The sequence below is a fragment of the Callorhinchus milii genome, unplaced genomic scaffold (assembly GCF_018977255.1).
Source record: "Callorhinchus milii isolate IMCB2004 unplaced genomic scaffold, IMCB_Cmil_1.0 Scaffold14, whole genome shotgun sequence".
Classification (NCBI taxonomy): domain Eukaryota; kingdom Metazoa; phylum Chordata; class Chondrichthyes; order Chimaeriformes; family Callorhinchidae; genus Callorhinchus; species Callorhinchus milii.
This window is the reverse complement of record NW_024704755.1, coordinates 244,582-266,636: the sequence shown is the minus strand read 5'-3', so window position 1 is coordinate 266,636 and position 22,055 is coordinate 244,582. Positions and strand designations below refer to the sequence as shown.

Here is a 22,055-nt window from a genome sequence, read left to right as displayed (position 1 = left end):
CTGTCTGGCAGCTTTCCCGCTGCTTGTCCAGCCAGGACCACCCTCCCCGTTAGGGCTTTGGCTTGCAGGGTTAATAGGAGCTGAATCGGATGACTCCCTGCCCCCAGTAAATGAGCAGCTGCAGTGTGGGCACCGCCCGGAGCTCAGGATGGGATACCACTGGAATCCATTCATGTTAGTAACCAAGGTCTCATTTTATTCACAAGTTGTACAAAAATCCAGGCAACGCACCACATGAGGAGGGAGGGGGGAGGGGTAAATGCCAGTAAAATACACAACAACAATTTGCGTTTCTGCAGCACCTTCACCCGAATGAGCCCCAGGAGGCACCTGTGGGAGGGGTGGAGGTTCAGGGTTCGGGTGGGGAGGAGAGCATCCCCAGACGGCAGAAGACACAGAGCACGGGCGCTCCCAGGTCCAGCTGGAAGATGGAGAAGTTTCTTCTGCACTGCTTGCACTGGGGGGTGGGGTGGGGAGAGAGCACACATCAGTCACACACATTGAAGATAACCTGAATTTAAATAGCACTCCGCACATAGAATAACATCCAGCAGCACTTTACAGTGGCAGGACGCCCTGTGTCACTGCACCTTTGCTACAGTTTGAAAGTTTCCCTCTGCTTAAACCTGGAATTAGATTTATTACTGCTGAACCGTTTGGCTGAAGAACAAGTTCCGAGTATTTGCTTTTTTGGGGATCAGCCAGGTAACAACAGGGGTGGGGGTGATTACACTGGAGAGGTGCACACACACGCCAACGTCCAACATGGTCAAGAGATCCACCCAAGCTCACGGTCACTCCGAATGGAACCAATAACTACGATGAGCAGTAACTACTTCATGTCGAGGGCGGTAATTGTGTGGAACAATACTCCCAGGAAGACAGTAAAGCCAATAGTGGAGGCAGTTTCAGAAAGGATTTAGATGGGGATGGGAGTGGTTGTAATGATTCACAACTGTTTGTGGGACACTGCTGTGCACAATTGGCTGCTGAGTTTCACCCACAAAATACAATTTACTTTACAGTATATCCCGTGAAGCGCTTTGAGACATCTCGAAGACATGATAAGGCGCTGTATCACATGAAAGGATTATTATTATTATTCCTATAGAATTCCAGAGTGAACCCCAATGAAGTACACCCTGAAACCCTGGTCCACGCCTTTATCACCTCAAGGCTGGACTATGGGTACTCTCTTCTCGCCGGCCTTCCAGCCACCTCCCTCCACAAGCTGCAGGTCATTCAGAACTCTGCAGCTTGTGTACTGTCCCGCACCAGGCTTCGCGATCACATCACACCCACCCTCGCTCGCCTCCACTGGCTCCCCATCCCCCAGAGGATTGATTTCAAGATCCTCATCCTCACCTATAAGGCCATCGCTCCCTCCTACCTCTCTGACCTACTATCCCCCTACCTACCTGCCCGTACCCTCCGTTCCTCCGGCTCCGGTCTGCTCCACGTCCCCCGCCCCAACCGCCCTACCATCGGTGGTCGGGCCTTCAGCCTCTCAGCCCCCAGGCTCTGGAACTCCATCCCCCAGTGCCTTCGCCGCTTCCTCCCTCTCCTCCTTCAAGGCCGGTCTCAAAACGTTTCTCTTTGACCGTGCCTTCAGCTCCCCTCTCGACTCTCTTCCCCCTTCTCGCTCCCTCCCTTCCCTCCCCTCACCCTGACCATTTCCCCCCTCCTCGCTCCCTCCCTCCCCTCCCCTCACCCTGACCATTTCCCCCCTGCTCGGGTCCTGACCCAACTGTGCAGCGCCTTGGGACGTCCTCCTGACGTGAAAGGCGCTTTATAAATGGAATCTTGTTGTTGTTGTTGTACACATACCTGGATAACTCGCATGCCCTTCTCTTTATCCTCGATGTTTACGATGGCAACACTATTGATGCGTTCAATATTCCACATCCGCAAAGTGGCATCCTGAAAAATTGCAATGCTGTAAAAATTCCTTTGGAACTTTCAATAAATGAATTCACTCCGGACAACCCGAGATTCCTGAAGATTCTCCCCAGATTCCTCCCCCCCCCATCTGACAACCACATCTACCCCGACCCATCAGACAGCCACAGCTACCGCACCCATCAGACAGTAACTGCTACTCCCCCATCAGACAGTAACAACTACACCCCATCAGACAGCCACAGCTTATCCGCTCCCTCCCATCCCATCAGACAGCCATAGACTGAGCCTGTGAGAGGACACCATGTATAGAGTTTGCAATGGCTGACATGGTCAGCTTGAGGTGGAAGGTAAGCTGGTCAAAGAGCAGGCGAAAAGCTTGAAGGAGAGCTGAGGGTCTCCGAGTTGCAGTGAGCAGCCTCCAGGACTGATACAGTCAGAGCAAGTGGCCAGGAGGCACTGTGGGAACCGAGGAAGAGACACACCAACCCGTGAGAAGCATTACCTTACAACCGGAGAGAATCCACTTGCTGTCAGAGGAGAGATCGACATCCATCACCCAGTCCTTGTGGCCCTGTGTGAGGAAAGGGAAAAAAGGATGGATGGCTTCAGGCAGCTGTAACCACAGAAATGCATCACGTGGTGACTTCAGCATGTGACATGATGGTTCCTTGTCTGGGATCTGGTGACTCAGACCTGAAGACAAGGATCCCCAAGCATGATTGCAGAGCAACAATTTCAGCGCCAGCCTCCAGTCCCACTGTCCCCAGCATGGCAATGCTCAGGCACCGGGAACTCTCCTCTGACTCTCAGAATGCCATCGGACCCAGGAGAGATGGGCCTCACGGTGCTGGCCGCTGAGTTAGCAGACGGTCAGCTCGCTTGGAGGGTGCTCAGATCTGCACGTGAGTGAGCTCTCACTCGCTTGTTCACACATTACACTGACATGAGATCTATTCATGTAGAGACGCAGCTCTGGAGTGATGACTAAATGGTTCCACCTTGAGGAAGAGCTTCCTGTAGGCTCGAGCTGAGTCCCAGATGGAAATGGTTTTATCATAGGCCCCAGCGACGATCAGAGAACCTGCAACACAGCAGCACAGCAACTGAGTAAACATTCAACACAAAGACCAACATTGTCATACCGGCACTGTAACACTCTCAAACTAACCAGTTCTGTACCCTGTGGGAGAGTGACTGCCCAAAGCTCTCTGGGACGCTCCCCTGCGTGAAGGGCGCTATATGAATGCCAGTTGTTATTGTTGTTGCCCCTGGCAGGTCAACACTCAAGGCTCTGCATAACACAGAAATTATCTGTGCCGCAGTGTTTACACTGGTTTACACACAGTGGAGGGGGATGATCGGACCCTGGGATGACGCAGTAGAAAGAGTTACACTGGTTGTGTAGCAGGTACTCACCGTCGTGTGAGAACACACAGGAACTGATGCAACCATCATGCCCGTCGATGAAGCTGATTGGCCCTCGGGTCCGGTACTCGCCTGTTTTGATGTCCCACAGCTGCAAGGTCTTGTCCCAGGACGCGGTGCATAGGCTGTTCAGTTTGTGGCTGAAGCAGCAGTCAGACACCACGCTGCTGTGCCTGGGGGAGGAGCAAGTCCGTGAGTTCATTCCGTCCATCCTCCTCCCTCCATCCTCCCACTCCCAGCTGGAGGGAAGCCCTGAGTGAGGGACTCACCCTGACTCACAGACAAGAAGATGTCTCCGTGCCCAGATCCCGAGGCCAGTTACACCTCCCGCCCTAAACTGGGACCACATCAGCTGAGTCAGTAAAAGCCAGGAGAATTTCCTCTTTATAAAGTCCCATGCCCCCCGATCCGTAAGGGGTGCAGCACCCCATATAAGGGGTGTCAGAGCCCTCAGGCTACCGAAACCCTCACCCACGCATTCGTCACATCAAGGCTCGACTACGTGAACTCCCTCCTCATCGGCTTTCCCAACTCTTCCTTTCACAGGCTGCAAATCATCCAAAACTCTGCAGCTCATGTTCTCTCATGCACCAGGCTCTGACCCCATCACTCCCACCCTCGCCCAACTCCACTGGCTCCCCATCCCCCAGAGGATCGAATTCAAGATCCTTGTCCTCACTTTCAAGGCCATCCATGGCTTCGCTCCCTCCTACCTCTCTGACCTGCTGACTCCCTACCAACCTGCCCACTCCCTCCATTCAGCGGGCTCCGGCCTGCTCCATGTCTCCCACCTGACCCATCCTACCATCGGTGGCCGGACTTTCAGCCTCTCTGCCCCCACACTCTGGACCTCCATCCCACAGTCCCTTCGCCTCGCTTCCTCCCTTGCCTCCTTCAAGGCGGATCTCAAGACCCTTCTCTTCGATCGTGCCTTCGGTCGCCCTCCCATTCTCTGCCTTCTCTCACCCCTACACTACTCCTCCCCCATGCTCGGGACCCGACACCTGACTGTTCAACGCTTTGGGACGTCCTCCCGACGTGAAAGGCTGGAAACGCCCTCCTCTAGAGCTATAAATGTAATTTTGTTGTTGTTGTCACGGCCCTGTATAAAAGATGTCTTACTTCTTTAAGGTGATTGTTGTTTTCTGAGCCACCAGGTCCCAGATGAGGACAGTCTTGTCACATGATGAGGTTGCTACGTGATGTATTTCCGGATCGAAGCAGCAACTCATGACAGAACCCTGGTGATGCTCTGTGAGAGAACGGGAGAAGCTGTGAGAATTCTCCTCTGTGTTTAGCCAGCTGGAGCCTGTGGGTTGGTCAGCCACCAGGGATGGTGTGCCACAACACACTCAATTGAGGACTGAAGTCCTATCATTTTCTCTCTGCAATGAGCTGCGCTGAGCTTCACCACTCCTGCCATTATCTATCCAACCGCGGCTGCTGGGAGATGGATAGATTCCAGAGAATTGGAACAGAATGACCTTTATCTGTGCTGTAAATAGCTAATTAGTAGCTAGGTTTGAAATAGTCATGCCAGGGCTGGGCTTTGATTGGTAATGCGCACAGAATTATTTTTTTTTGCCAGATGGATGTCTGACACACTTGGAAAGCTTTCTGGTGTGGCCACCACTCTGCACAGAGACCAGAATGCTACGAAGAGAACCTCAGTCCTATATCCTCCCACTTTCCCCCACCTTCACGCATCTCATCAGAAAACAGGCACCTCGCAGATACACGATCTTTGCCCCCGTCTGGGCATGGCTGATGAGGACGCTGTTGTCTAAATCACTGCCAGACACCACAAGCTTCCCATCCTGAGACACATCACAACACGTCACTAAGCTCCCCATCTGCACCGACCACTGCATAGAGAGAGAGAGAGAGATTAGAGGACAGACACACCTGTAACATCAGCACACTCCCTCACCCCCATCTCCGAGCCACACACACACAGTCTGCCTATGCTGCCTGCACTAATATCACAGAGAGAGCAACTGGGGCTCGGATTCCAATTCCTCAAGCAGAGTTACAAATTGCCTGTGGTTTAATCCTCTTGCTCAAATGTAGTTGACCATTTTCGTAACTGTGTCCATGACATTACTTAGTTTTAGAACACTCTTACAGAGGACCTCTTGGAGGATAATACAGTTTAGAGAAACAATATTCTGTTCTGGATTTGTTTCTTTGACTTGATCTTGAATTATTTTCAGTAACCCAACATTTTTGCCTTTCAGATTCGGGCTTCCATCGGTGGTCACATTCACCAATTTTTTCCACTCCACTCCTAATTTTAAGAAATACTTATTTACTGCCTCCAAAAAGTCTTCTCCAGTTGTCGTATCTTTCATTGACTGCATTGATGCCAATTCTTCTGTGAGCTCAAAATGTTTGGTATACCTCGAATAAAAATTATCAACTGGGCTGTGTCTTTGATATCACAACTCTCTTCCGAGTGCCAGTGAAAAACATGCAAAATTGCTTACTTTATTTTGTAACTGCACACTGTTTTTATTTTCTTGCTTTACTTTATTTTTTAATTTATTTTAATTTTATTTGTTTTATTTTCCACCCACACTGGTAAAAAAAATATTTAGAAGTCCATTCTTTGTCGAATATTCGGCCTTTAGCATCCACTTTCTGCTTCTTTCATAAACTCATTTCGAATTAACATCCTCCTCAGTGAAAAGTATTGCCGCGGTTGCCGCGCTCGAGTTTGTAAATTTGCCGATCCGTACATTCTGGCGTCAGCCTGATTCAGCACCTAAGGGAACGTGTGCACAAATGAGCCGTGTGATTGGCTGATGTTCCCGGTCAGATTCAAATCCGACATTTCTGCGACTTTCTGGGACTGAACGAACTATAATTTTTTTTATTGCTGGACACAATGACGAGCCGGATAGAATCATTTGGCGGGACAGATATGACCCGCGGGTCGTATTTTGCCCACTCCTGGGTTAGATGGTATATCATTGACAGGAACTCCAGCACCTCCTAGTGACCAGGCAGAGCACAGCACCAGTACACTCCTACCCTCACCTCAGTCTCATTGCCAGGGAGGGACACATCTCTGACCACACAGTCTGGGTCCCTGGTGGCATCAGCTGGTGACAGTAGCCTTTTGGAGGAAATATAATTCATTGCACCAGTGACTTTGCACTCAGTTCTCTCCTTGTGTAGGAGCATAGAAAGATTTACTGTTCCCTCCCATATATATAACATGAAACACGGGCCTTCAATCACTGCCCCACCCTCTGGAACTCTATCTTGCAGTCCCTCCGCCTCGCCCCCCTCCCTTTCCTCCTTCAAGACCCATCTCAAGACTCTCCTCTTCAATCATGCCTTTGAATACCCTCCTTCCCCCACCTGCCCTCCACCCTCCCCGATCCCGACCCCCAGCTCGGGTCCGAAACACTGACGCTTTGGGACGTCCTCCCGACGTGAAAAGTGTTATACCAATAATAATAATCCTTGCATTTGATATAGCGCTTTTCATGTCTTCTAGACGTATCAAAGCGCTTCACAGAATTATCTGTTAAGTGAATTGATTGTATATTTGTGGGTGAAACGCTGCAACCAATTGCGCGCAGCAGTGTTCCATAAACTGTCGTGGTTTGAAGTGACCAATTTTTGTTTTTTTTACTTGAGGGATTATTATCAGGCACGTGGAGTAAGGAAACTTGCCCAGGTCTCTCGCTTGTGAGGCGAGTGCTCTAACCACTGAGCTACAGGACTACAGACTAGGCTACAGGAGCTATAGAGCTACACACATGCACACACCTAAATACACGCCTGTGAGTATGTACACTTAACAATTGGACAGGAATTCATAGTCTCGAGCTCCTACAGGAGGAATATTTAATACCTACAATAACTTTTCCTGTTTCTACATCCCAGGCTTTCAGGGTTCTGTCCCAGGAGGAAGTGAAAAGCCTGTGGGTGCAAGCACAGAGGTCGTTCAGAGAGGCACAGGCGACACATCGCTGGCATCAGCGGGCGCTGGACTCTGGCTAAAGTAGCAACGTGGCAGCATTACATCATCTGTAACGTCAGTGACCAGCATTAATACCTCACCTTTTGCCATCAGGACTGAGGCAACACTCCGAGAGTGGCTGTGAGATATCACCTTCATAAACTTGAACTGTAGTGCCACTCGCCACATCCTGGAGCAGAACAAACGTCAAACCTCAGAAATAATATCTCAAAGTCTCAGACATAACATCTCAGATGTAATGAAGTTGAGGTGTTATCGGGTTTGGGTGTTATGGGGTTCGGATGTTTTGGCGTTGGGATGTATTGGGATTCAGATGTATTGGGGTTCAGGTGTAATGGAGTTGGAGTGTTTTGGGGTTCAGGTGTAATGGGGTTGGGGTACTGCACTTGCTGAACTCACCCACAGTCTGGCTGTTTTATCAAATGAACAAGTCAAAAATTTTGTGTTGTCAAAACAGAACTGACAGCTGGTGACAGCGTCAGTGTGTCCCTCGAAGATACGGTACGGAATCTGCAGGAATACAATGTAAAGAGTCTGTGCATCCCCAAACCCTGTCATTCCCACATTGTTCATTCACTGTCTATCACATCAGGCTCATGATGCCAAGGGCACTGCTGAGGATAGACCAGCCAGCCTGGCTCATCAGCAGGGACTTGGAGGGGCAGACCAGGCACTGGAAGCAGGATCTTCCCACCACTTAACCCTACAAGCCAAAGCCCTAACAGATAGAGTGGTCCTAGCTGGACAAGCAGCAGGAAGTTTGCAAGACTGTCCAAAGGAGTCTTGGAGTCCTGTAGCTCAGTGGTTAGAGCATTCGCTTTGCAAGTGAGAGACCTGGGTTCGATTCCCGGCAGGTTGAAACCTTGGGCAAGTTTCCATACTCCACACACCTGATAATAATTCCTCAAGAAAAAACCCCAATAATAAATTGTCATTTTCAATCCATGACTGTTTGTGGGACACTGCTGTGTGCAATTGGCTGCTGCATTTCGCCCACAAATATATACAGTCAATTCACTTTACAGTATATCCCGTGATGCACTTTTGAGACCTCTAGAAGATGTGAAGAGTGCTATATCAAACGCAAGGATTATTATTATTATTATTAAGGCAGTGCTCTCAATGGCAAACTATCCAGTTTTAGTTGATTAGACTCCAACAATTACCCACAAAGGCATAACCTGGGGATCTCAAACCTTGGCTCTTGCCAACCTGAGAATCTGCACCTAATGTGGAATTAGAGAAACAGGATTGGGCGTCCTGGGGCACTGGAGGGTGGGGTGGAGGGGTCACTGGAGGGTGGGGTGGAGGGGTCACTGGAGGGTGGGGTGGAGGGGTCACTGGAGGGTGGGGGGTCAAACCTTGGCCAGGCTCTGGTCCGGACTCTCCTCTTTCGGATCCTGCGGGTTCGGAGGCTCCTGCGGCTCCTCCAGAGCCAGTGGGTGCGGTTGGCAGGGAGACAACATGGCGGCGGCTCCGCGGTCCTCGCTGCCGTAGCAACGCGCCTCCGCCTCACTGCGGCTGCGCAGAGGTGACGCAGAGCAGAAGTTGACGTTTACTCCGAGTTCCGCCGTTACCATAGCGACCGCCCCACGTGCTCAGGTTCCCAGTCCGCCACATGGCGGCGCTGCCACTGCTCACAGCCCCCAACACCCCCACACCACCCCCCACACCCGAACCCCCCCCCACACCCCCAACCCCCCCACACCCCCCCCACCCCCCCACACCCCAACCCCCCCACACCCCCCCCACACCCCAACCCCCCACACCCCAACCCCCCCACCCCACCCCCACACCCAACCCCCCCCCACCCCCAACCCCCCCCCCCCCCCCCAACCCCCCCCCACCCCCCCCCACCCCCCCCACACCCCAACCCCCCACACCCCACCCCCCACACCCACACCCCAACCCCCAACCCCCCCACACCCAACCCCCCCCACCCACACCCCAACCCCCACACCCGAACCCCCCCCACACCCAACCCCCCACACACCACACCCCAACCCCCCACACCCCAAACCCCCCCCCACACCCACACCCCAACCCCCACACCCGAACCCCCCCCACACCCCCAACCCCCCCCCAACCCCCCCCCACACCCCAACCCCCACACCCGAACCCCCCCCACACCCACCCCCCCCCACCACCCATACCCAACCCCCCACCCCAACCCACCCCCACCCCAACCCCCCCCACCCCCACACCCCAACCCCCCACCACCCCAACCCCCCACACCCCAACCCCCCCCACACCCCAACCCCCCCACACCCCAACCCCCCCCCCCCACACCCCAACCCCCCCCCCACCCCAACCCCCCCCCACCCCCCAACCCCCCCCCCACCCACCCCCCCACACCCCAACCCCCCCCCCACCCCCCACCCCCCCCCCCCCCCCCCCCCCCCCACCCCAACCCCCCCCCCCCAACCCCCCCCACACCCCCCCCCCACCCCCCCCCCCCCCACCCCCCCCCCCACACCCCCCCCACACCCCAACCCCCCCCCCCACACCCCCAACCCCCCCACACCCCAACCCCCCCACACCCCAACCCCCCCACACCCCCAACCCCCCCACACCCACCCCCACACCCCCCCCCCCCCCCCCACACCCCCCCCACCACCCCCACCACCCCCCCCCCCCACCCCCCAATACCAAGTCGTGACACTGCTAAATTCTGAGACATTCAGCACCAGTGTAATTAAAGCATTTATTGCAGCAACATCTGACACTAGAAAACTTTGTACACACAATCCTGGTTTATATTCCAATATGGCGAGACTCTCTGTTCAAATACAAGTCCTCTCTGAGGAAGAGGTCATTCCCAGGGAAAAGGGGACGGAAACAGGAGGAATTCTGTCACTCAGCTGGAGAGAAGGGTCAAGTCCTCTCCCTCCACCCACACACACACACCCACCCACACACACGCGCACACTCTCACACGCAGACTAGTGAACTCCTGTTCCAGGTGTTTTCCGGCCATTGTGCCATTAACTCTTTGGGTGCTGTAAGAGTTTCACTGCAGCAAAATAAAATCCAACAGCAGCAAATAGTTACATTTATCCCAGGAATTCACCAGAAAGTCATGTCTACCCAACAATGGTCACCCATTAGTCAAGCGGCAATCCTTGGGGAGTTGAAGGCCAGGATCCTGCCGGTCACACCAGGGCCAAATGATTTGTCGGATTGGTGTAGTGTAGGACAGCCAGTGCTGAAATGATTAACAGAGCCCAGCTACCCTGGGCTGCTTCCCTGGGTCGATTTGCTGGCATTAAGTGTTCCTGGACTGCTTCTTTTCCAAGCCTGTGGCCTGGGATCTTGTGTGACTGGATCCTGGGATGGTGGCAGAGTCTCCGGGAGCCAAGGAGAGTCAGGAGCAGAGCCAACCTCACAAAGCGATCAGACAGCGCTCACTACCTATAGATACAAACTCGGTGCTTCACAGGAATAGCTTCCAATCTGTGAACAAGCAGAATACAGTCAACATATCATTTTTCAGTTCTGATGAAAGATCATTGACTTGAAACGTTAACTCACTTTCCTCTCTCTATAGATGCTGCCTGATCTGCTGTGTGTTCCCAACGACTTCAGTTTTTATTACAATCAACATATACGCAATCAGTGCACGGGAGCTGCTCACACTTGTGCGAACAGGAGGCCATTCAGGTTACCACAACAACAACTTGGATTTATATAGCGCCCTCCACGCCGGACCAAGTCTGTTTCACCGGTTTATTAGATCAGGGCAGACACACACTACCACCTGTACCGTCCCAGGGAACTGAGGAGAGGGTTTCCCTTCCAGCTGACTCGGTTGCCGCAGTTCTCCCTCCAGGCCTCCAGCAATCACTGAGTGACTAGGAGGAGCTGGAACCAGCGCAGCCTCACTCACTTCTTCAGCAGCAGCGAGGGCCCTGGTCCTCACTGTCCCCCGAGCTGCTCCCACTCCCTCGGCCGGCTTCGGTGATGCTCTTTCTTGTGCTTTTTTTTCTGGAGGAAAGAAGGTATATCAAGTCATCACAGACCCACAATCCACTCCCTTACTGCCACCCCCGCGCACACCCACCCCTCACATCAGGCACGTGACATACACACAAAGTCATATCAGACTGGGATAAGACTGGGGATGGATCACTAACCTTCTTCTTGTGCTTGGGGTCTTTCCTTCCCCTGTGCTTCTCTTTGTGTTTTTTTTTCTGTTTCTCTTTGTGCTGAACGGAGGCCGATGGTTGTGGTGTCTGAGTCTCGCTCCCCAGGGCAGCACCTGCAGCTCCTAGTGAAACACACAATCCCTAAGCACAAACACACAATAGCTCCTCACTGCCACAGTCAATCCTGGGCAGGAAGGAAGACAGCAGCACTCGGGTATGTAACTCACCTGCTCTTGAGTATAACATTCACCTACCAGACACACTCCTATTGGTCAGTCACTGCACGGTCAGTCACTACACACAGGAAGTCGGTCCCTCCACGTGAGAGAGAGGTTTTGATGTGTTGTATTACTGGTCACAGTGGATGGCAAGGCTGGGAACATGGAGACACTTTATGACACTCACCACAGAGATGTGCTGGCGGAAGCTTAGGCCCGAACTCCTCCTCAGCCGCTTCCTGCTCCCCACCCGGTGCCGCCACAGGCCTGGACCCCACCTCCCGAGACTCCGCTTCCTGTGGCCTACATCCTTGCTGCTTCCCTAAATGTGGGATTGACAACAACTTTCAGTCTAAATGTACAGCTCAACATTACACCTACACAGCATCTCAGCAAAGCTCTCTCTATACTGTGCATCCACACTCCCAGGTCAGGGTTAGAGACCCTTTTTATGCTATCACAGTACAGCTGAATGACCGTGTGAGACAGGCAGTTGAGCTGACCTGTGGGGTCTGGGCAGGGATGGGGTGTGGCTACAGCAGCTTCTGTGACTGCTTCCTCCTCTTCCTCCTCGTCCTCTGAGGAAGAGGAAGATGATTTTTCATCTGACGAGCTTGCGAAGATGGCTTTGAACAAGTCTATCGATGGTCTGCTCTCCTCCAGTTCCCTCTCAACGTCCATCTGCAAGAAGCAAAATGTGAAAATGTAAACTGACAGGGCGGGGCCACAGTGCCACAGGGCGCGGCAGAGAGCTGAGGCAGAGTGACACGGGGGTGGAACAACGGTGGAGAGAGGGCGGGGGAGCGGGGCAGAGTGATGGGGTGGGGGCGGCAGGTCATTAGTATGGACTGGAGCTGCCTCAGGACTGCACCTCCTTGGGGAGGGGCTCCGTGCTCTCTGGCTCCACCCCCGACTCGCCGCGTGGGTTTGGATGGGGTCCTGGGGGTGTTCCTGTTCGGGCTAACGTCAAGAATTCACTGATGGAATCTTTCTCCTTCTCCTTCTCCTCGGCTGACACATCCCACCTGGAACGTCTCCTCGGATTGGAGCCTGAGGAGCGACATCAGAGACTCAGCTACAGGAGGCAGGAGTCATGCTCTCACACAGTCACACACACACTCACTCACACACAGTCACACACACACTCGTCACACACACACTCGTCACACACACACAAACAGTCACACATACAGTCATACAGTTACACACATTCACACACACAGTCACACACACACAGCCACACTGACAAACATACTGACACAGACACTCACATGGACACCCTGACATTGCTGACACTCACGGATACAGTTTGGAGCCGGGGCGGTGGCTGGGGCGGGGGCTGTGGGTGAGGCTGACACAGCCGGGTCAGGGGGGTTCTGGGGCACAGTCAAGAAATTAAACACCGAGAACTTGTCACGTTTGACTTTGAGCAGCCCGACCAGCGGTGCCCTGCGGAGACAAACCCACAACAGTCAGCCCCGTCTCCCAGATCCCCACCTCCCCACGGCACAATGCAACAGTGATACGTCCTTCCCGGGGGATACCTGGGGTGTGACAGGGGTGTGTATGTTGGGTGTGTGTGTGACGGGGAGGTGTGACGGGGATGTTACATACCCGGGGTAGGGGTCGGGGACGTTGAAGCGTTTACACAGCACTGTGTGCGGGTGCCACTCAAACGTGTCCCTGGTGAGCTGCCCGAATAGCTTCATCTTCACAGCCACCTCTTTGTCATCAACATCACCCTGTGTGGAGAGAGAGAGTGAGTCAAAGAGAGAGAGACAGAAAGAGAGAGAGCGAGAAAGACAGACAGTCAGAGAGAGAGAGAGAGAGAGAGAAAGGCAGAGAGTGAGGCAGACACAGAACAGACTGTGAATGAGTGGAACAGAGAGTTAGTAAGACAGAGACACTAATCACACATTGGGCTCCCACACTGCCCTGGCTCGATGTTACCTCCTGCTCCGCAGGAACCTCCACGGTGTCCACACTGTCCTCGACCCGGGCATGAGTGAAACGCGAGGCGAGGGCGGTGTTGACCGGCTGGAACAGAGTTGCTGATCGCACAAACTCCTCCCGTTCCCGGCCCCTTTCCCACTCCGTCTGACTGGCATCCAGGCAGCTGTCCAGTGCATCTGCTCACAGCACAGTCATAATAATCATAATAACAGTCATAATAATAATCATAATAATCATAACAATATTCATAATAATCACAACAATCATAATCATTATAACCATAATCACAATAATCATAATAATAATCATAATAATAATCTGCTGAACGGAAGGAGTGGACTGGCTGATTCGGGGTTATGAGGTCGGAGAGGTGGGGGGAGCAAGACCATGGAGGGCTTTGAAGGTGAGAATGAGGGTTTTGTATTCGATTCTCTGAGGCATGAGTAAAGCAGGGCAAGAATGGGGGCGACAGGTTCCCGGAGCCTGGTGTGGGAGAGGACACGAGCTGCAGAGTTCTGATAATCTGCAGTTTGTGAGGAAAGAGTTGGGAAGCCTAGTGAGCAGGCAGTTGGTGTAGTCAAGCCGGAACATGATGTTAGCGTGGATCAGGGTCTCGGTGGCCTGCGATGAGAGGCAGTGGTGGAGGTAGGCAATGTTGCGGAGGTGTGGAAAGGTGGAAAGGGTCACGAATGTGGGGTTTGAAGGATAGCTGAGGGGCGAAAGTGCACCGAGGTTTCGGATTGGCTCAGTGAGGTGTTGACATGAAGCCATGAATGGTGATAGTGTCAGCGGCGTAATAATAATAATCCTAACAATAATCATAATAATAATCCTTGCATTTGATATAGCGCCTTATCACATCTTCAAGACATCTCAAAGCGCTTCACAGAATATACTGTAAAGTGGATTGACTATATTTTGTGGGCAAAACACGGCAGCCAATTGCGCACAGCAGCGTCCCACAAACAGTCATGGATTGAGTGACCAAGTGGGAGGTGGGGGTATGAGAGGGAAAGTGATCACTAATCGACAGTACACATGGAGCACACAGCGCAGAGCACCTGTCAGCAGTTGTTAGTAACTTACCGCTGCGTCCGGCCTGAAGCCTCTCTAGGTACATCTCATATCTCCTCTGTTTCTCAGGCAGCTTTACGAAGGGTTTAAACTGTCCGGTCACTCCAGGCTCCAGGTGCAGAGAGTCGCTGGAAGCTGGTGTATGCCAGGGACCCGTCAGTGCCGGCCGGACAGGCAATGGAGCACGGGCACCGGGCTGGGCACCTCTCTGCTGCGCCTCCTTCAGTCGCTCCTTGTCCTTTTCAGTTAGGAGGTCAAACACAGAGCTGGGACCTGGTGAAGGGAACAGCGATCAGTCACGGCCCCCAGCGCTCATCAGCAACACCAACAGTCGCGTGTGAGTGTCTGAAACCTCGGCCACTAATAATAATAATCCTTAAATTTGATATAGTGCCTAATCACGTCATTGAGACATCTCAAAGTGCTTCACAGAATATACTGAAGAGTGTAGGGACTGTATATTTTGTGGGAGAAATGTGGCAGACAATTGTGTACAGATTGTCTCACACACAGTCGTTCATTAAGTGACCATATTATTATTTTTGAAGGGATTATTACTCCCAGAAAAGCGATCTGCCAATCAATTAACAAATGGGTTCCTACTTACTGCTGGGTGACGGGGTATGTGAGGGGTGGGGGGATGAAGGGGTGTGTGAGGGGTTGGGGGGTGACGGGGTGTGTGAGGGGTGGGGGGGGTGAAAGGGTGTGTAAGGGGTGGGGGGGTGAAGGTGTGTGTGAGGGGTGGGGGGGTGACAGGGTGTGTGAGGGTTGGGGGGTGACAGCATGTATGAGGGGTGGGGGGGTGATGGCATGTGTGAGGGGTGGGGGTGTGTGAGGGGTGGGGGGTGACGGGGTGTGTGAGGGTTGGGGGGGTGACAGGGTGTGTGAGGGGTGGGGGGGTGACAGGTTGTGTGAGGGGTGGGGGGGTGACAGGGTGTGTGAGGGGTGGGGCGGTGACAGCATGTATGAGGGGTGGGGGGGTGATGGCATGTGTGAGGGGTGGGGGGTGACGGGGTGTGTGAGGGGTGGGGGGTGATGGCATGTGTGAGGGGTGGGGGAGTGACGGGGTGTGTGAGGGAGTGACGGGGTGTGTGAGGGAGTGACGGGGTGTGTGAGGGAGTGACGGGGTGTGTGAGGGTGGGGGGTGACAGGGTGTGGCCGGGCAGTTGTTGGCTGGTACCTGGCAATGGGGCCTCCCCCAGGCACTGCTGTCTGTGAGCCGCGGTGAGCTGGTGCCGGCCGGTGGCTGTGGGCTCGGTGCTGAGCTGTCCGCTGGACGCCTGCAGAGCCTGTGCCAGGGCCGAGCTGCCGAGCCCCGAAGTAACCACAGGCCTGAAGTAATGGAACGGGCTGTAACCCCGCGGCAGCTCAGGGGCCTCGTACACCTGTACAGACCGAGAGAACATTCAGCAGCTCGCAGTCACCGCCCCCAGCCTGCTAGCCCCCACCACCCTTCTAGCCCTCCCCACAGCCTGCTAGCCCCCACCACCCTTCTAGCCCCTCCCCCCTGCTAGCCCTCCCCACAGCCTGCTAGCCCCCGCCACCCCCCCCGCCCTGCTAGCACCTCCCTGTCCTGCTAGCTCCTCCCCACCCCACTAGCCCCCCCACACCCCTTTCCGACCACCAGCTCCACCCTCTCCTTGCCCCCCCCAGCAGAGCATTCAATAACCCACCAGCACGGCCCCCACTAGCCCCTCCCCTGGCCTGCAAGCCCCTCCCCAGTTAGCCCCTCCCTAACTACCAGCCCCTCCCTCTTCCTGCCCCCTCCTACACCGGAGAGAGCATTCACCAGCATTGGCCACCCTAGCCCACCCCCCCCACCATCATCGCCCCCTCCCCCTTGCTAGCCTCTCCCTCTCGGCCCCTGGCAGACTGACCTGTCTGGGAGCAGCTGGTTGTGTTGTGGGAGAGAATCCCTCCACCACTTTCCCTAGGAATGCTGAGCTCTGAGCTGAACCTGGAATGAAATCCCAAGTGTTGTTTAGCCTGGAGCAGTGGTTTGGAGATGGCCATCCCATAATAAGCACAGTGTCCCAGGCCCTGGTTACCTCTCATTGCCGCCCGGTCGTGTCGAGGGGCCGTCCAGCCATACAGCCTGTCCCCAGGTTCCTCCTCCCCCAGCACGTGGTCGTACCTCGCCAGGGAGTCTGTGCCGTAAACATCCTCATCCTCCTCCTCCAGAGCCCCCACTCCAAACCCCTGAGAACAGAGAGCACACATCACTCCCAAGAACACAGCAGCCACGCCCCCCCCACCCACCGAGAACACACACCGCACGTGTCTCAGCCGTGCCTTCAGTCACCTTTCAACCCCCAACCTCCCCACCCTCCACCCCCTCCTGAACCCAACCCCCAGCTCGGGTCCAAGTCCCTGACTGTCAGGAGCCTTGGGACATCCTCCCAAAGTGAAAGGCGCTGCGTAAATGCAACCTGTTGTTGTTGTTGTTGTCACCCCATGAACAGCGCACAGTTTGTGTGACCTCAGCCACGTACCTGCCCGGTGATGCCCAGTTTCCGGCCTTTGCTGGAGTGAATGTCGCCCAGTAGAGAGCGTGCCCTCTCTGAGCCTAGGTCCAGCAGGTGAGGGTCTCCGCGAGGGGCCGCTGTGTACAGGGCGAGGCTGGGGTCCAGCCCGCTGTAACCTAATCCGTGTCGATCATCCTTCACACTAAACACAACCGGAATCACATCCTTCGGGGCAAACGTCACGTTATTGGGCTGATCATCGTCTTCCTCCTGGGGGTCAGACACAGAACTAGCAGTTTGTACACAATAAACTCCTGCCATCTCATACAGCGTATCCCACATCACAGAGCACCTCACAGTAATCAGTCAGTGTTTGGCTGCAGCTAACTGACAGTTATCCGTTCACATCAGCATCCCATACAGGAAGTGAATGAGGGAGAAATAGGTGACCCGAGAAAATCCTGTTTCTTTTCCAATAGTGTCACGGCATCGCTGATACACAGACAGACAGGACCACACTTAACCTCTCAGCCAAACAACAGCATTTCAGACAATTGAGTGTCAGCCAGGCCTGCAGCTCAAGGCCCTAAGCTGGGGCTTTGGACCCACAATCTTTGACCAGAAGGTGAGAGCGTGAGAGATTGAATCAGCTCAGGACACTGTGAGCAGGAGCACATTCAAATCCCAATCCCGATCCCAGGCACACAGCCCGCCGGATGTCAGGATGCTACGAGCAAGTGGGGAAGGCAGCAGACACGCCCGGAACTCACCTGGGACCCATCTGAGCCGGTGGCCGGCAACGCACAGCCGTAAATCTCCACAATAGCACCTGCCGCGGAGAAATAGCAGGTTAGCAAAAGGCCCGGCCTAACTCCCAGTGCATCTGTGTGTGGAGGTGGGAGGGAGATGCTGGGATGTGTGTGCGCGGGCAGAGTGGGGTGTGGGGGAGATGGTGCGGGAGGGGGAGATGGTGCGGGGTGGGGTGCAGGGGGTGGGGGAGATGGTGTGGGGGGGGGGGGGAGATGGTGCGGCGGGGGGAATGGTGTGGCGGGGAGATGGTGCGGGGGGGGAGATGGTGCGGGGCGGGGGGATGGTGCGGTGGGGGAGATGGTGCGGGGGGGGAGATGGTGCGGGGGGGAGATGGTGCGGGGGGGGAGATGGTGCGGGGCGGGGGGATGGTGCGGAGGGGGGATGGTGCGGGGGGAGAGATGGTGCGGAGGGGGGGATGGTGCGGAGGGGGGGATGGTGCGGGGGGGGAGATTATGCGGAGGGGGCATTCCTCACCGAGTTTTTGACGTTGATGTCGTTTCCTCCCCACCCGTGGCCCGAGCCCCTGACCTTCTTTCCAGCCCATTCTGCGTAGTAACTGCACCCCCAGGGTCTCCCTGTAAAACACTTACAATTACTGTCACTCTACGTTTGCCAACAACCACCACCATCACAGTCGTGTTCAAATCCCTTCACTCCCTGGCACCTCCCAACCTCTCCAACCTCCTCCGCCTTGCCCCCTCTCTCTCCTTTTTTAAGTGCCGCCTGAAAACCTTCCTCTTCGACCGTGCTTACGGCCACCTCCCCCCCCCCAGCACAGAGTCAGGCTCCCCCTCTGGAAAGCTCTGAGACGCTGCTCTGCGTGGAGGGCGCTATATAAGTGCAAGTTGTTATTGATTTTTTGACCCATCATTATCGTCCTCCTCCTGCATTCTGACCATGTTATAAATTGATGCCTTGTGACCCAATGTAACATAGAGACCACTCCCGGCTTTCCCCACTGCCTGGCCCCTAGCAAGCAGGCTGTCTGAGCCCCGGGAACACACTCACTTTGCCGGGGATATCAAATCGTCCAGGATGGTGGCTTCCGGGATTGGTGCTGTCACCGCAGCCAACGCTCGCGCCTTGTCCCGGATTTTGTCAGTGGACTTGGAGGCGAAGCTCTCCCTGGTGCTGATCCGTGTTGGTGCAATTCCATGTTCGTTCAAATCCTTCAAAACACAACGCAGTCAGCACGGGGCAGGGTGGGGCCGGGAGTCAGGGTGGGGCCGGGGGAGTCGGAGCGGGGCCGGGGGAGTCGGAGCGGGACCAGGGGGAGTGGGGGCCACCACAAGCTCTCACTGAGGATCAGATTTTTTCACCTCTTCGTCCATGAAATCTTCCGGCCGGTATTGCTGAGTCTCAGCTTTCTGTTGCCGTGATGACACAAAGGTTGCCGGCGTCCAACCTAAAGATAACGTGTACAGTCACCGCCCAACCTCACCGGCACCGCGCTGCACCGCGTGTTCACGGTAATTAACAGATAATAATAATAATAATAATCCTTGCATTTGATATAGCGCTTTTCACGTCGGGAGGACGTCCCAAAGCGCTTCACAGAACACACTGTAAAGTGAATTGACTGTATATTTGTGGGCGAACGCGGCAGCCAATTGCGCACAGCAATGTCCCACAAACAGTCGTAGATTGAGAATGACCAATTTATTATTGTTTTTGGTTTTGGAGGGATTATTATTAGGCTCTGTGTGGAGTAAGGAAACTTGCCCGAGGTTTCGCCCTCTGCCTGGGCTTGAACTCAGGTCTCTCACTCGCAAAGCGAGTGCTCTAACCACTGAGCTGCAGGACTCCGGCCTCTGGCATTCCTCACCTTCTCGGGAGCCCACGGAGTTGAAATAACCGGCAGAGAAGCCTCCGGTGAAGGCTCCGTGGAAACGCTGGTAACGCCCACGTTCGTCTCTCACCGTCTGCTCCTGCAGCGGCTTCTTCCTGTCCACAGCGTCTGCCGACACAATACAGACCATCACTGTGGTCACCGGACAGTCACAGTCACCGCGACACTCAACCAACATTGACCGACATTTACACAGCGCCCGTCACCGGAGGGGAGAACCTCGGAGCGAACAGCAGTTTGGTACCGAACCGGAGAAGGTGTCCATAGGTCAAAGAGCTATGACCTGAAGATGGGGGAAGGAGGGGGTGAGGCGGAGGGACTGAGGGAGAGCGTTGCAGAGTGTTGGGGCGCAGTGGCTGAAAGTGTGGCCACCAATGGTGGATTGGAGGGCCCGAGGGCCGCACAGGCGGCGGCGGTGGGTTTGGGGAGTGAGGAGGTCAGAGAGAGAGGTGTCAGAGCGCGTGTGGACCGGGAGAGGATCCGGTGGAGGCGGCGAGGACTCGGCTGATGGAGGCGCGGAGTTCAGGGTCAGGTCCCGGTGGAGCTGTTCTGGACACAGTCACAGTCACTACACCCCACAGTCTCTCACTCCGCGCCGCGGCCTCGGGGACCTTCTGCCTGGGGTCGGGCCCCGGGAAAGCGCGGGGCTGAGGCCTGGAGCCAGGAGTTGGAGCGGCTCCCGCGTGATTCCGAGGCGGCGGCCCGGCTCCCAGGCCCGGGGTGACCCACCTTCTGGCAGCGGCTCCAGCGGAGTCCCGCAAAGCGGCCATTCCCCCGCCTCCTCCTCACTGTCCGCGTCCAGAGCCGCCATTGTTGGTCTACCGTGGCCTCTGCTCCCCGCGTCCCCGCCAGAGGGCGCTGCTCCCCGCGTCCCCGCCAGAGGGCGCTGCTCCCCGCGTCCCCGCCAGAGGGCGCTGCTCCCCGCGTCCCCGCCAGAGGGCGCTGCTCCCCGCGTCCCCGCCAGAGGGCGCTGCTCCCCGCGTCCCCGCCAGAGGGCGCTGCTCCCCGCGTCCCCGCCAGAGGGCGCTGCTCCCCGAGTCCCCGCCAGAGGGCGCTGCTCCCCGCGTCCCCGCCAGAGGGCGCTGCTCCCCGAGTCCCCGCCAGAGGGCGCTGCTCCCCGCGTCCCCGCCAGAGGGCGCTGCTCCCCGAGTCCCCGCCAGAGGGCGCTGCTCCCCGCGTCCCCGCCAGAGGGCGCTGCTCCCCGCGTCCCCGCCAGAGGGCGCTGCTCCCCGCGTCCCCGCCAGAGGGCGCTGCTCCCCGCGTCCCCGCCAGAGGGCGCTGCTTCTCTGCACATTCACAACCTCAGTCAATATTCACTGCCCGTTTGTTGCAGAATAATATAATAATAATAATCCTTGCATTTGATATAGCGCTTTTCACGTCGGGAGGACGTCCCAAAGCGCTTCACAGAACACACTGTAAAGTGAATTGACTGTATATTTGTGGGCGAACGCGGCAGCCAATTGTGCACAGCAATGTCCCACAAACAGTCGTAGATTGAAAATGACCAATTTATTATTGTTTTTATTGGTTTTGGAGGATTATTATTAGGCTCTGTGTGGAGTAAGGAAACTTGCCCAAGGTTTCGCCCTCTGCCTGGAATTGAACTCAGGTCTCTCACTTGCAAAGCGAGTGCTCTAACCACTGAGCTACAGGACTCCAGAATCACAAAATTCCTGACAACAACAACAAAATTACATGTGTAAAGCGCCTTTCACGACGGGAGGACGTCCCAAGGCGCTGGACAATCAGAGTTTGGGACCCGAGCTGGGGGTGGGATCGGGGTTGGGTGGAGGGTAGGGGAGGAGGAGATTAACCAAAGGCACGGTCGAAGAGGAGGGTCTTGAGACAAGATTTGAAGGAGGCAAGAGAGGGGCCGAGCCAGGGGGACTGCAGGATGGAATTCCAGAGGGGGGGGCAGAGTGGCTAAAGGCCCACCAATGGTGGGACAGGGGAGGCGGGGGACATGAAGGAGGCCGGAATCCACTGAACAGAGGGAGCAGGCAGGTGGATAGGGGGTTAGGAGGTCGCAGACGTAGGGGGGAGCAAGGCCATGGAGGGCTTTGAAAATGATGACCAAGATCTTGAACTGAATCCTCTGTGTGATGTGGAGTCGGGTTAGGATGTGGGTGATAGGGTCGCGGAGCCTGGTGCGGGAGAGGACACAGGCTGCAGAGTTCTGGATGATTTGCAGCCTATGGAGGGAGCAGTTGGGGAGGC

At 55.3% G+C, this 22,055-nt stretch overlaps 2 protein-coding genes across 3 annotated transcripts; both read right to left on the bottom strand.

Moving 5' to 3' along the window:
* Positions 1–169: 169 nt before the first annotated feature.
* Positions 170–8,834, bottom strand: LOC103188102 (WD repeat-containing protein 88). Its single transcript, XM_007907951.2, has 11 exons — positions 8,683–8,834; positions 7,721–7,831; positions 7,402–7,490; positions 7,197–7,260; positions 5,054–5,192; positions 4,450–4,579; positions 3,319–3,500; positions 2,901–2,983; positions 2,405–2,473; positions 1,828–1,920; positions 170–457 (listed from the first exon to the last, which is right to left on the bottom strand). The coding sequence occupies exons 1-11, from the start codon at positions 8,785–8,787 to the stop codon at positions 350–352; spliced, it is 1,173 nt and encodes a 390-aa protein (XP_007906142.2). The 5' UTR covers positions 8,788–8,834; the 3' UTR covers positions 170–349.
* Positions 8,835–10,011: 1,177 nt separating this feature from the next.
* Positions 10,012–20,681, bottom strand: gpatch1 (G patch domain containing 1). Of its 2 annotated transcripts, none has more exons than XM_042340473.1 (20): positions 20,565–20,681; positions 19,812–19,943; positions 19,306–19,391; positions 18,995–19,155; positions 18,461–18,561; positions 17,947–18,005; positions 17,204–17,446; positions 16,760–16,910; positions 16,589–16,668; positions 15,892–16,096; positions 14,724–14,984; positions 13,635–13,813; positions 13,299–13,426; positions 12,985–13,133; positions 12,556–12,734; positions 12,188–12,365; positions 11,872–12,006; positions 11,455–11,588; positions 11,208–11,305; positions 10,012–10,774 (listed from the first exon to the last, which is right to left on the bottom strand). In XM_042340473.1, exons 1-19 carry the CDS (start codon positions 20,644–20,646, stop codon positions 11,237–11,239), a joined length of 2,712 nt encoding a protein of 903 aa, XP_042196407.1. In that variant the 5' UTR covers positions 20,647–20,681; the 3' UTR covers positions 10,012–10,774; positions 11,208–11,236. The 2 variants fall into 2 exon arrangements, with proteins under 2 accessions (XP_042196407.1, XP_042196408.1); XM_042340474.1 differs by having other exon boundaries at positions 11,455–11,585.
* Positions 20,682–22,055: the final 1,374 nt, after the last annotated feature.

Excerpts from the sequence above, each read along its gene's own strand:
- gpatch1 (XM_042340473.1), bottom strand. The coding sequence starts at position 20,646 with ATGGCGGCTCTGGACGCGGACAGTGAGGAGGAGGCGGGGGAATGGCCG. Across the intron at positions 19,944-20,564 it reads GCTGGAGCCGCTGCCAGAAG|ACGCTGTGGACAGGAAGAAG; the intron begins GTGGGTCACCCC and ends TTGTGTCGGCAG. Across the intron at positions 19,156-19,305 it reads AAGATTTCATGGACGAAGAG|GATTTGAACGAACATGGAAT; the intron begins GTGAAAAAATCT and ends TGTGTTTTGAAG.
- LOC103188102 (XM_007907951.2), bottom strand. The coding sequence starts at position 8,787 with ATGTTGTCTCCCTGCCAACCGCACCCACTGGCTCTGGAGGAGCCGCAG. Across the intron at positions 2,984-3,318 it reads CTGTGTGTTCTCACACGACG|GTTCTCTGATCGTCGCTGGG; the intron begins GTGAGTACCTGC and ends GCTGTGTTGCAG. Across the intron at positions 1,921-2,404 it reads GGATTCTCTCCGGTTGTAAG|GATGCCACTTTGCGGATGTG; the intron begins GTAATGCTTCTC and ends GCAATTTTTCAG.